This window comes from Puma concolor, chromosome A3, assembly GCF_028749965.1.
Source record: "Puma concolor isolate L17-30 chromosome A3, mPumCon1.1.hap2, whole genome shotgun sequence".
NCBI classification, from domain to species: Eukaryota; Metazoa; Chordata; class Mammalia; order Carnivora; family Felidae; genus Puma; species Puma concolor.
Genome location: NC_141669.1, coordinates 83,631,231 through 83,644,854, shown reverse-complemented (window position 1 = coordinate 83,644,854; position 13,624 = coordinate 83,631,231). Strand labels below are relative to the sequence as shown.

Below are 13,624 nucleotides of genomic sequence, written 5' to 3'. Positions count from 1 at the left end.
GGTACTTCACCATCCCTTGTTGATATTCTTAACTTTGTCTTCACCTTTCTAAATAGATTCCTCATTAAGAAATCCTTACTTACCAATATTTGAGGATTTTGTGGTTTCTTGATAGGACCCTGATGAATGTAAGAACGAATAACCTGCCTGAGACTACTGACCTGAGAAACTGCACTGACCTGTAGGACCCTTAAATTTTCATTGTTTGAGTCACCTGTTCTCTTACACATGTATGTCTTAACAAGACATCAATGTTCCTTGATATTTTCTGGTCACCTAGCCTTATCAGCATGCCATCAATGTAATCGCCAACGTATCCAGTCAAATGGCAAAATAACCAAAATCCTTGTAGTTGTAATACATGTGTTCGATGACTCAAGCTTTCAGTGCTCAGGCAGTTTATAAGTCTGCCTTACGCTTTATTTCCTGCTTGTGTAGGTATTTAAAGATAGCTGGCGGTAACCAGGACTGTCTCGTGTCTATTCTGCACATGTGTGAGGACTTGTAAATCCCCAGGAATAGGTCATAGCCTTTTTAAGTTTCTATGGATATCTCATTTCCCAGATTTTCCTTTCAAATTGTTGGCTAGTAATTGTTTACTGTGGCTGGTATCTCAGAGCCTTAGGCAGCTGTGATATTGAACAATTCCTGCTGATTGTATTTGACAAACACACTGAAGATAGAGTTTTTCCCACTGGACAAGGACTGAATCAGGCCAAATAACACAAGCCCTATGAATTGGACTTTTCCAAGGAGCTGTCAGACAATTCTCTGGTCATGGAGCTTTTTGAGAGTGGGAGTAAGCCCTATGAAACCCCACAAAATCTGCTATTCTTGCCAAGAACTAGTAGTTTTTCTTGGATAAACAAATGATCGTCAGATTGTTGTAAGCTTTCAGCCCATTGTCAGAGCTCTGAAGATAATTTTGATAATTTTGCCAGTATTTTCATTGTTTTTTATGAAGGGAAAGATTTATGCAGCTTCTCCCTCGGCCATTCCCTAGTCATTTATCCTGGAATGAATTTATTTACCTTGATTTGCATCCTTCTAGAAGCCATGCTATTTATTTATAGTCATGGTATTTACTTATTTATAATCACAATATTTCACAAAACACTGTCCTGACAAAACTCATTAGAGTAAAATAAATGATACAGTATGCTGAAACCAACAGAATTCACCAATTTTATCATATATCCCACTACCCAGAAGCAGAATAGTGGAATAGTCAATTGAAGACTCAGTTATGGAGCCAGCTGGGAGAAACCACTTTGCGAATTTGGGTTATTTATAGTCTTAAGATTGTGTGGTACAGAGGCTGAACTAATCATCAATATGTGACTTTGTGATAATTGTTACTTGAATACATGGATCCAGGAATCAGAGATAGAAGTGGGAGTGGTTCCTTGTCTCTCTCTCTTTTTTTAATGTTTATTCATTTTTGAGAGAGAGAGAGAGAGAGAGAGAGAGAGAGAGAGAGCATGCACGAGTAGGGGGAGGGGAGAGGAGGGAGGGAGACACAGAATCTGAAGCAGGCTCCAGGCTCTGAGCTGTCAGCACAGAACCTGATGTAAGGCTTGAACCCATGAACCATGAGAGTCTCAAACCAGGCCATATTTACCCTGGGCTGCTCTCAATGAGTGAGCACAGCAGATGTATTTGAAAAGTCATTTTTACATATGATGAAAGATGGCAGTTGTCTCAGGATCATTTATTGATAGTATGTTTCCAAGTATGTGTGAGTTCATTTCTGGAGTCTTTTGGTGTTGTCCTAGTGGTCAGTGTATCTATCCCTTCACTAATACTCCCTTAATTGCTACAGATTTATAAAAAGATTTGAGACATGATTTGACTAGTCCTTCAAATCTTCTCCTCCCTCCTCCTCCTTCACAAAAAAAAATAAAAATAAAAATAAATAAATAAAAATTAAGTTTATTTATTTTGAGAGAGCGAGCAAGTGGGATAGGGGCAGAGAGAAAGGGGAGAGAAAGAATCCCAAGCAGGCTCCACAGTGTCAGTGTCGAGCCCCATGCAGGGCTTGAACTCATGAGCCACGAGATCATGACCTGATCTGAAGCCAAGAGTTGGATGCTTCCCTGACTGAGCCACTCAGGCACCCCTCCTTCTACTTCTTTGTCTTCGTCTTTGGTCTATCCTGAGACTGCACTTTTATATACATTTATAAATACTCTTTTAAATTTAAAATTTTTAAGTCTTGAGAAATTCCACATTAGGACATGTTCATATTTTAATTTAAATTTTATTAAATATAGATACATTCAGGGAGAATTACTGTATTATGTTGGGTCTTCCTATCTATCCTCTCACCTTAACTGTTGTCTTCATTAATATCTTCCCCAAAACTTAGTAATTTTCTCCCAAATGGACTGGAATGCTACTTTTTAAAGGAAAAAAAAAATCCAATGACGCCAAATCATGGTGTAAGTATGGAATAACCACACACACACACTCTTCCTGGATAAATGGAGGATAGGGGAGCTATTTTTTTTTCTTTTCTTCTTTTTTTTTCATTAGGGCTTGCTATATACTCTTTGCCTGGGGTTTTACATGCATTATTTTATTTATTTCTCACCTCAGTGGAAATATTTTTGTTTCCATTTTGTATATCAATAAACAAGGTTCAAAGAGTTATGGTAGTTTGTCTAAGTTCCCACAGCTGGAATGTTACACAGCTGTAATTGGATACAACATTAACACACCCTACACCGATGCTTTTTCCAACATACCAAATGAAACGAACAGTCAATAATGAAATAGGAGAAAACTTTGTAATCTTAGGACAGTTTTGCAAAAGCTGGGAGTAGCTTGAAAACAAACATAGAGATAACTCATGGGGTAAGAAAGTTTTAAACAGGCAATAAGACAAACTATAGCCTAAGACATTGGCTGTCACAATCAGGAATAATCACATGAAGGCCGCTGAGCTGGATCAGTATACCACATGGGTTCGTTAAGTGTCAAATCTATTGAAAGCGTAAGATGGGGGCACCTGGGTGGCTCAGTCGGTTAAGCGTCCAACTTCCGCTCAGGTCGTGATCTCGCGGTCCGTGGGTTCGAGCCCCACACTGGGCTCTGTGCTGACAGCTCAGAGCCTGCAGCCTGCTTCGGATTCTGTGTCTCCTTCTCTTTCTGTCTCTCCCCTGCTGGTGCTCTGTCTCTCTCTCCTTCAAAAATAAATAAACATTAAAAATTTTTTTTTTTAAAGCCTAAGACAAAGGAGTCAGATTTGAATTAGTTGCAAATCTGAACAGTAGGCAGTAATGTAGATGAGGCTTATCAAGAAACTGGAATTTTCTCGGTTATAGCGTTTCCCGTGAGTTTTTAGCAAATGGGGATTTAAGTTCACGATATTAAGGTGCAAAAAAATATGTCATTTTGTTTCTAGATTAACTTCAACCTGCTCCAAGCACTACCGTTTTAGGCTTTCATTGTCTTTGAATTATTTTGTTGTCTGTCAGTTCATCTCAATTCTGTAAACTGTAGAAAACTGATAGCATTGAAAATAATTCGTGTCTGTAGATATGCAAGTGCATTCTGTCAGGTGAAAAGATGACTGATTTTTCTTCCCACCATGTCAAAAACTTATTTTGCATCTAGCCGTTCATTTTTGTATTCCCGACTGCCTCTTAAATGTGTGGTGTTTGGAATTCTTTAGAGACATTGTATTGGTTCCCTCATGAATTAAGGAGTTAAATATATCTTTAACAAGTGTGCATTTTATTTCTGAGAGTTGTGACGTTACTTCTTAAAAAAACGTTTGCCCCTTTCCAGGGTCTAGGTCATCTGACTCCAGCGCCTACATGTTTCACCATAAAACTATGCTAACTCCTTCGTTATGGTAACAGGTAAAGTTTTTAGTGCAGTAACTGCATCAGACACTCCGCTAACAGCTTGGAGAACATAAGCATGTTGCCTAAGTAAAGTTTTACAAAACCACAGGAAAGGATTCAGATTCGTTTTACTCCTGCACTCCAGCTCTTTTTTCTTTTTAAAAAAAATTGTTTTAAAGGTTTATTTATTATTGAGAGACAGAGCATGTGCATGGGAGGAGCAGAGAGAGGGGAGGCACAACATCCAAAGCAGGCTCCAGGCTCTGAGCTGTCAGCACAGAGCCAGACCAGGGGCTCGAACTCACAAACCGTGAGATCAAGACCTGAGCCGAAGTCGGACACTTAACCGACTGAGCCACCTAGACGCCCTTCCTGTACTCCAGCTCTTAAACATGATCTTAGATTTCCTCCTCCAGCTCTTTCATAACCCCCCAGATTTTCTGCTTGATCAAGACTGATGCAGGGATCCATATTTCAGAGTTGGCCTCATTCCAGAGTCGCACTGCCTTCACGGGGTAGGTAGAGTAGATGTCTTTGCTCTTTATTTAGTCATGTGGAACTAACTGGGGAAGTTAAAGGGCTTGATCAGCATCACGTAAGTACTGAGGGAAGCAATCCGAACCTTCCAATTCTGAGATTCTGAATCTATGTTGCTCTGTTGGAGGAGGAGGCTGTCAGGTCAGGTGGTACCCCAGGCAGGTGGTAATGCCCAGCAGGAGAGCCGACTTCCGGGTGACCCGTCTCAACGTAACAATCCTGGAGTGTTCAGCAGCCCTGGAAGGACTGATCCTGTGGTGTTAAGCCAACATTTGACCACTGCTCTAAGATTTTTATATCTTACCATTTATTAGGGACACATCGATGCAGCAACATTTCCCAAGGCTCTCTTTATATCTGACATCCAAAGAGTTTATGGTCTAGAAGAGAACAGTGGGCGGTACCCCAAGCCTTGCAAATAATCTATCAAATTCAAAGTTACCTTTCTGTGACTGAAAGTTTCCTGAGTCTACCCTAAATGCGAGGAAGGGTCTAATGTGATACAACCATAATCCTATCTTTTTTTCCCCCCGACAAATTCATCCTACCTCTTCAAGCCATTGTGAAACTTCTAGCCTGCTTGAAGGTACTCTCCAAATAACTATTTCCTTTCATCCTGCCTGGAAGAATTCCTGCCAACTCACCGTAGATGTCTTTTCCTTTTCAAATATTCATTTTCGTTCTTGCAATGTGTGTCCAGATATTTTTAACAAGAGCTGCCCGGAGCCCCGAGTGTCACGGAGTGACACTGCAGAAATTCCAGCTGTATTGTCTAAATTCAGAACTTGAAATTCAGCTCCAGGGGCGTGGGTGGAGTACAGCAACCATTGTTTGCTAAGCCTCGTGCTCTCACGACTGCTGGTTTGGACTGCCCTGCTCTGTGTGCCTTTCCCGTGGGCGTGGGCGTAGCCCTGGTGAGGACCTGTCCTTTGTCCTCCTGTTTTAAGACTATCTCTATTTTGGAGGACAGAACATTTATCCTCCCTTTCCTTTTTCAGATTGGTGTTTTTACTTCTGCATTCGTAACGCTGGGACATCCCCCCTGCCCATACACCCAACCCCTTTGGAAGATGGCACAGTTAGATAATAGGGCTGCCTCCTGAGCCAGGTCTAGGACAAGCACAAACTCCAAACAAGGGCAGCCTTCACCGGTGAAACAGTATGCCAGTGAAACCCAGAGTCCGAGTTTCACTCGCTCTTAGTTACCCAGAGAAATTCCTGTGAGGAAACAAAATAAATGAACCACTGTGGGGCCCTTCCTTCCCTTTCCACGGGTCCAGGGCCACGGTGCTAGGTGACCCCTTATTTTGAAAGTTTCTATCTGGCTCGATTGGATAAAGTCCAATAGGAATAAAAATATTGGAATTATAAAAATCAACTAAAAGATAATTCGCGTTCTCATGTCATTAGACTTAATCTAAGATACAGACTCCCGGAAGCAACGATTTGGCCACAGGCACTGTTAGCTTCAATTAGCACTTGAACAGCAAGCCAAACAGCAAGGAAACTTGTGGTTGTGGAAGCAGTGCGTAAACAAGACCAGAACGATTACCCGATATAGTGAAGTGACCTTAAGAATTCAAATGATGGTGGCCAACAGCGAATTCATTTTTTAGGTTACTCAGTGTTTTAGGTTACCCAATGCTGTTGCAAGCTATGAAGGTGCTACTATAGTTTAGTGGATAAAATTAGTGCCTTTGGGGGGCGCCTGGGAGGCTCAGTCGGTTAAGCCTCCGACTTCAGCTCAGGTCAAGGTTCGTGAGTTCGAGCCCCGTGTCGGGCTTTGTGCTGACAGCTCAGAGCCTGGAGCCTGCTTCAGATTCTGTGTCTCCCTCTCTCTCTCAAAAATAAATAAACATTAAAAAAAAAAATTAGTGGCTTTGGAGTCAGACAGCTCTAAATGCCATTTGTGTCTTTGATGAACACTTGGATCAGCTGTGTGCCCTTGATGAAAGAAAGCTTTTCTGAGACTCTGTTTCTTCACCTGTAAAATGGGGGTAATAATCATAATACTTATTTCATAAGACTGTTATGAGAATTAAATTTTTTAAAATGTATATGAAAAGTTCCTAGTAAAAGCCAGACACATAATTTGTTTCCAATCAATGGTATGCTTACCAAGCATATGTGTACCTCTTTAACTACTAAAGTTGTTTAGCAGTTTAACAGTAGTTGGTCATTCTCCCAACCCCTTCCCACCCTCTCAGTGGGTTGCTGGTTTGTATTTCCATCACGGGTAAGCAGCATGTGGAGACTGCTTGGTTGGGACCTCATTTGGGAATCAAGAACAAAGTTCTTTGGAAACAACTTATAATTGATATTCAAAAAAGCTCAATGTAAAATCAGACACAAAACATTTTAATTGTTATCAGAAAACAATCTCAATGCCAAAAATGATCAATTCTTCTCATGATATAATCATCCATTAAGTTTGTAAAAACAGATTTTCAAACACATCACCTTCCACTGTATTTATTTGTCCATTTTAAAGCCAAGTTCTTTTTTGGTAGGATGAAGGTCCTCTGTTTCTTTCCATTGGATCTTTCCCCAGTGAGAAAAAGTTAAATTCTTAATTCTCCTCAGGGAGAAAGTTTAGGTCAATGGTTACAAACCAAATAGACCTGGTTCCCAAGGTCTTTGTTGGAAGCAGGGAGACCTTGGACCTGTTACTCTATCTCTCTGAACCTTGTTTTAAGATGGGACGACACTGCATCCACGTAGGTAAAGTACTTTGAATACTGCCCTCTATGAATATAGGCTATTATTACTGTTCTATTCAAGACTGATCTCTTAGAACACAGGGTATATACCTTGATTTTAGGACCACCCATTTTAATTCAAGATCTATATCACTATGTCTGGAAACAGAGTAGTGACTGTCTTGGTTCAGTTTACAACGTGGCTCCGATTACTTTGTTGAATAAGCCCTAACCGGAAGAAGGCTGGGCAATGGAAATTTCGATTTCAAACCCATCATACTCACTTTGAGCACCCTGGGCTCAGAAGCTGGTTAGACTCTCAGAAAGAAAAAGAATTTATTCAATCAAATATCGTGCGCAGAGAAACAACATATCACTTGTTAATTACAGAAGTGACTAGCGCTGATCCAGGCATCTCTTTTATTCCCCTCGGCTTATGGCCCAATTAACAATTAGCAGTGACTGATGTCCTAAAAGGAAGCTTTCTGTCTGCACTACTGGCTTTTCTCAGGAGGAGTTACAAATAGGATACTTGACAGAGTTTAGTCATGAAAAAAAAAAAAATTAAAACTACAAGAAACCACCTGTATTACTCATACATGAAATATATTTGCAAAAATTCTAGATAACACCAACACACTCACTGACTTTATTTATAAAGAGAAAAACAAAACAACTACTCTCCCTAATTTCAGAAAGTTATCAAACGTAATAGAAACTACTTTTTTCCATGCTGAAAATCCTTAAACACTTATTTAACTAGTTAATATTTATAAGTTCAAATAATCACTCCTTTGGAGAGGAGGTCTCTTATGGAAAAGACTCCAAGCTGAGGAATTAAACCGCATTGAATGTTTCCCCGACAAAGAGCAATTTTCCCTTTTTGCACAGGGTGCCTGTCATGATAAACAGAGGTAGGTCTTCTAAATTCACTGTCTCTTTGAGGATAAACCGCGATTTGGATTGGACACCATGGTAACCATCCTCCAGACAAGAAAACACAATAATTTTGAGGTAATGACAAAAAAATTCAATAAGCTTTGCCGGAAAACCATGAATCCATATCCAGATCTGATCTCTGGTTTTGCTCTTGATTGATGGATAGCCCCAAATATCCTCTATAATGTCATTCAAACTACTTCTCAGAAAAGTCTCAGGTGTCCATTATTTATACCTCTTTATGTAATTAATTGAATGTATGTCCCCTGTCACGAGTACATACATTTTGGCCTAAATTAGCATAGCTGTTAGTGATCAAGCTCTTCCTACAAAACAAGCACTAAGCTAAGAATTTTACAAATACTATCTCATTTGACCCTCATGATCATTCTCTGAGGTAGATAAGATTATCACCTTATTTATCAATCAGTACATTTCAGCTTAGGGAAGATAACCAGGCTGCCCACAGCCCCACAGCTAAAAGTGGTCTGACTTCAGGGCCTGAGCTCTGAACTACACTGATTTAAAAATCGAAATGATCTCAGTGGCAGGCATCCAGATAGGCAAGGAAGTGTTCTAGAAGCTTCCCTGCAGGCTGAAACCAAAATGGTAGGCTAAAGAGCCGAGCAGTAGTAGTCACTTCTTACATATAGGAATGATAATTCTATCACTGAATTCCGGTGGCATTTCCAGACCTACTTCCCATGACCCTTTAACTTTTTCTAAGAAGAGAAGCACAAAAGTATATGGCCTTCACGAAAGAGAGGCAAAAGCATGCGGGGAAGCACGACAAAGTGTCTGGAATGTCATCACTACTCGACCATGGCGCATTCCCATCTACAGCCAATGTTTGTTTCTCTGGTAGGAGGCTGATAAAGACCGGGGAGGTCCCATGGCATCATGTCAGGTTTGGACAGGGTGAATAAACATATCTGCCACATCCCAAACACCAGCAAACATGTGGAAAACCTTTCAGGTAGAAAGCTGCCATATAGGATACATGAAAGGAAATGCGACTTTACCCTATTTCGGAAGTTACTGAAACCTAAAGACCACTGAGGCACACAATAGGAGCAGGTTTGAGAAAGTAAGAAAAAAAAAGAAAAAAAAAAAAAACTTATGGAGGGAAAATAGGATTCTGGGGTTGTGTGTTGGCTTCTCCGAGGTTGAAGATAAGAGGGCAAACTGCGAGGCTCAGTGGACCAGCGGCCAGGCCCAGGAGAGCCCCTCTGAGGGACTCCAACCTCTCCCCGAGCTGAGTCGGGAGTAAGCAGCAGAGCTCCCTCAGCACTCCAGAGGGAACTTTCTCTGCTGCACGGCTTGGTGCCTGTTGGAAAAACTCATGATGTGAAACTGATACCCAAGAGCATTCTTGGGGCACCTATCACACGCTCAACCAAACCCCAGCATGGGCTGTCGCCAGGAAATGAAGATCAGATCACACTGCACTTTGAAACGATCCTGGGTGACTAAGCAAAGAGGCCATGTCCACCATGAGCTCTCCAAGCTACCAGAGCCACCAGGACCACAAGGGCCCTCAACCTACCATACGTTTCGGGAAGGCGTTCCAGGGCCAATTTCTAGACTCAGGCAGCGAGGGCCAGACCTGTCTAGATGAACTGACGGCCTCGGGGCAAATGACTCATTTTGGCTTCTACCAATTAAAAGGGCAAATTCCCTTCTATTCACTAAGTCCCACCATCCCTCTCCCACAGGGCACCAGCATCTCAGAGAAAAACGGAAGAATCAGATAAATTCCACTAATCCTTAGACTTTGCTGTCTGCTCTGGGAAGGGGCCTTCACAGTTTGGATTTCTTTTGTTATATGGAGAATCCAGCAAGGAATACAGTGTTCTCTACCTCGCAGGAATTGGCTTTGCATATGGCTTTGTAAAGGTGATTTCTGACGCCACCGTTCTGTCACTGTATCTTCATCTATAGTGTGAGGATAACGACTCCATGACTCCCTCTCATGGGTCATAAGGTTTTTCCGTTGCTTTGCCTGCTTGTTTGTTTAAGCAATAATGGGAAAACAAAAACGAAAAACAAAAACAAGAAACAAAAAACCAAACCCAGAGATCCCTGAGTTTTTATAAATACTTCTGTCCCTTTGGGCGGATTACTACTATCTGGTAGTAGATAATTTAAAACATTGAGACAACTTAGAAGCAGGCTTATATTTCAGATTCAGAAAAGGAGAAACAAGTGGGCTCTTTTGAATGGCATTTCTACCACTACAGCAGTGACCACTGGCAGTTAAATGCCCTTCACAAACTATAAGTCCAGGGAAGGCCGTATATCCTTTGTCAGGCAATGGTGTCCACGGATTACACTAGAGAATAAGCCCACACCCTTTAAACCCCTGAAGCGGCACCAGCCAGTTTCTCAACACTTCATCTTTGTAACCTGGAAAATAAGAACGTCTGACCATATCTTCTCCGACCTCCTTTTCAGCTGTAAAAAAAGGGCACTGTTGCCCCAACATTTATAGATGATCTACCATGAACAAGGCACTGTAACAACTAAGACAAAAAATGGATAAAAGCTAAAAAAAAAAAAAAAAAAAAAAAAAAACAAAAACCGCAAAAAACAAAAAACAAAACTTGAAAAAGGGTAAGGCCAAGAGATAAGAAACACAACTGATGAATGGATAAAGTTTAAAATGGACAGACTATCCTCCCTGTCCTGCAGACCTGGGTAGTTACACACACGTGTATAAGTGTAATTACCAGATAAGTTCTGTGACACACCCAGTGCGGTGTGGGCACAGCCAGCAGGAAGGGGATCACTTCATTGCTTCTGATTAAGGGGATCAAAGCCGGTCTAGGCAGCCAGGTGCATTGGAAAACAACCTTTAAAGATGCATGGGATTGAATCAGTTGGGGATGGCTAGAGAAGTCAAAAATAGTAATGATAAAGGATATTATGGTTAATTGTTATAGATCAGCCACTTGGCACAATAAATAGCACTTAATAAATATGTGTTCATCTATCGGTGGCCACCAGAGAGAAAAGAGGAAGAGAGGGCAAGAAGGGAAGAAAGATAAAGTCATCTAGCAAAGTCAGTGAGCTGGAGTGTGAGAGGTTCAAGGTCAAGTCTGGGGGAATGATTTAATTTCCTGATGGAAATTAAACTGGGAAAGAGTTTCAAAATCTAGGGCACAGTACCGCAGCCTACAAATGCACATTTAATAAATACCTGTTGTTCGTGTCGTTGCTATTACATCCTGTTTATGGCTATTTTGTTTTTAAAATAAATATTCCAGTTATAAAATAGATTACAAGCCCATTGTTCACAAATTAATCCACTACTACATATCACATCTGTCTATTATTGCTACTGATTAAATACAGCATTGTTATGGCAAATTTTACCTTTCCCCAGAAAAATAATTATCGCATAGTGCATATCAAAATCAAAACTGAATACATTCTCTTGGGAGGGAGGACAACCAGCTTGTGAAAGCAGCAACTCACCACATGACCTTGGGAAAGGTGTCCTTAGGTCCTTATTTGTAAACACAGAGGGTTGGGCCAGATGATTTCCCAGGCCTTTCCCAGTTATAACTTGATTATAAGCTGCACAGGCATACAGTTAAGGTGAATTACTGACCAATCATACTTGTATCACAATACAGTTCATGGATCACAGACTTTTAGGAATTTTAGTAATAATTCCTGTGATGATTAACATTTATCACCCTTGGGGACTTCATCTACAAAGTACACCAGCTAAGAATACAGCAGAGCCTGCAAGTTTGTTCCACGTTTTTCTCCAAAAAAAATCTCCGTGCCTCTTATAGATGTATGGCTCATAGGCTCCAAAAAATAAACTCAGTAGCTCTCTTCGTAACTCTGAAACTCCTTCTTCCACAACAATAGGAAAATGGACTCTTGAAATACATGGAGACTACTGTGTGGATGATGAAACTATTTTCTTTGGAGCAAAGGACTGTGGGACCTGTGATGTTGCCTAGTGGGTCTGTGCTCCCCTGACCATCTGGATCTGATTGCTGAGGTCTCCTCTCCACTCTCCTCTCCAGATTCAAACTCCTCATCTACCGCGTGGAACAGAGGTTTGGGCCGTAGCGCCTCCCTTCTGCCCCTGCCATCATGCTCTTCTTGGCTGGTGTTTCTCTGATAACCGAAGTGGGATGGTTTCCCTCCTCTGGGTAAGCTCTTCATTGGGATTATCTCTTGCGTCAGCCGTCTTTCCTGAAGTATCCCTGCTCGAGAGTGTGCTTTGAACATGATGGATGGGAGTTCTGAATCGCTGCTGTCATTGTCTAGGAAAATATGACAAGAGGAGGAAAGAACACAACTTAAGATCCGAGAGAAGACTTCATATCTGCATGGCAAGAACTCAGAGTGAAGAAGAGTCCTTCCTGATGTTCTAACTCTTACATTCACCTGGCTGATCTTCTCTGCCCCAAGGAGGGCACCCAATAGAAGCCCTGTTGTGGGCCGTGTTATAAATAAATAGAAATGCCTGGAAACCTGTGTATCGGGCTAGACTCCTGCAGGTAAGTAAGAGAGTTTTTTTTTTTTTTTTTTTTTTTTTTTTTTTTTTTTTTACAAAAGCAGATCAAGCGGCCAGTAGGCGCAAAGATGCATTGCACTGTCAAAGACCAACACTAAACCGAAGGTTCCATGGCTAACAATGATATGAAAATTTTTTTTAAGTTTATTTATTTATTTCTAGAGAGAGAGAGAGAGAGAGTGAGAGATCGAGCAGGGGCAGGGGCAGGGAGAGAGAGAATCCCAACCAGGCTCTGCACTGTCAGCACGGAGGCTCAAACTCATGAACCATGAGATTATGATCTGAGCCCAAACCAAGAGACAGCCACCTAACCAACTGAGTCACCCATGAGCTTCTAAACGGTTGGTTTGTTTTTTAATCAGTGCTTACCAGAAAGCATGAGATCTGAGTTTCATCCCTTTGACCTTGAAATAGCCAATCATGGAACAGGGAGAGGAGAGAGCCACAGCAGAGAGTCATGTGTGGCAAAACAAGAGTGATTAGATGTCCTCCTTTCAAGAGAGGTAAAAGGGTGCACAGATTTCCACTGGCACGTGACAGCAACGACAGTGGTAGGAATGTCCATGTATTGAGAACTCATCATGCACCTGTCATTGTGCTAACCACTTTACATCTGTTGTGCCATTTAGTCCTTATCGTATTCGTTGGAGATGAGTGAATTTAGCATCCTTATTTCAGAGGTAAAGCGGCTGAGGTTTCGAGATGTTAAATGACTTTCAGTATCACACAGTGAAGAAGATGGGACTGCAGTGTGCACAGAGTCTGTCCCACTGTGCATCTGCTCTCTGCCAGGCTGTGCCTGGCTCCCTGATACATGCCCTATGCGGGTCGGAAGGGTACACCAAGAGCGGAGGGAAGCCATTGGGTATCTACATGACATCCCCTCTCAGATGACCTTCCGAAGGGCCTCCTCGATGCCTAGGACATTGCCTTTTCCCTATTTCCCTGTGCACCCATCTTCAAGGGAGTATTTTTCACAAATCTCGTTGATTCTCATTTCCTCAAGTTGTAACCTTATAAACTTGTCTTTCCTTTAAATGTTCTCTCGAGACTCTAAG

At 41.5% G+C, this 13,624-nt stretch overlaps 1 protein-coding gene across 1 annotated transcript in view; it reads right to left on the bottom strand.

The window, feature by feature from the left end:
- Nucleotides 1-6,725: 6,725 nt before the first annotated feature.
- SLC9A4 (solute carrier family 9 member A4) overlaps nucleotides 6,726-13,624 on the bottom strand; it is a 71,315-nt gene continuing 64,416 nt past the window's right edge. The window contains exon 12 of the mRNA XM_025932385.2: nucleotides 6,726-12,312. Within this exon, the coding sequence (XP_025788170.2) occupies nucleotides 11,957-12,312 (356 nt within the window). The 3' untranslated portion in view covers nucleotides 6,726-11,956. The remainder of the gene's footprint in view (nucleotides 12,313-13,624) is intronic.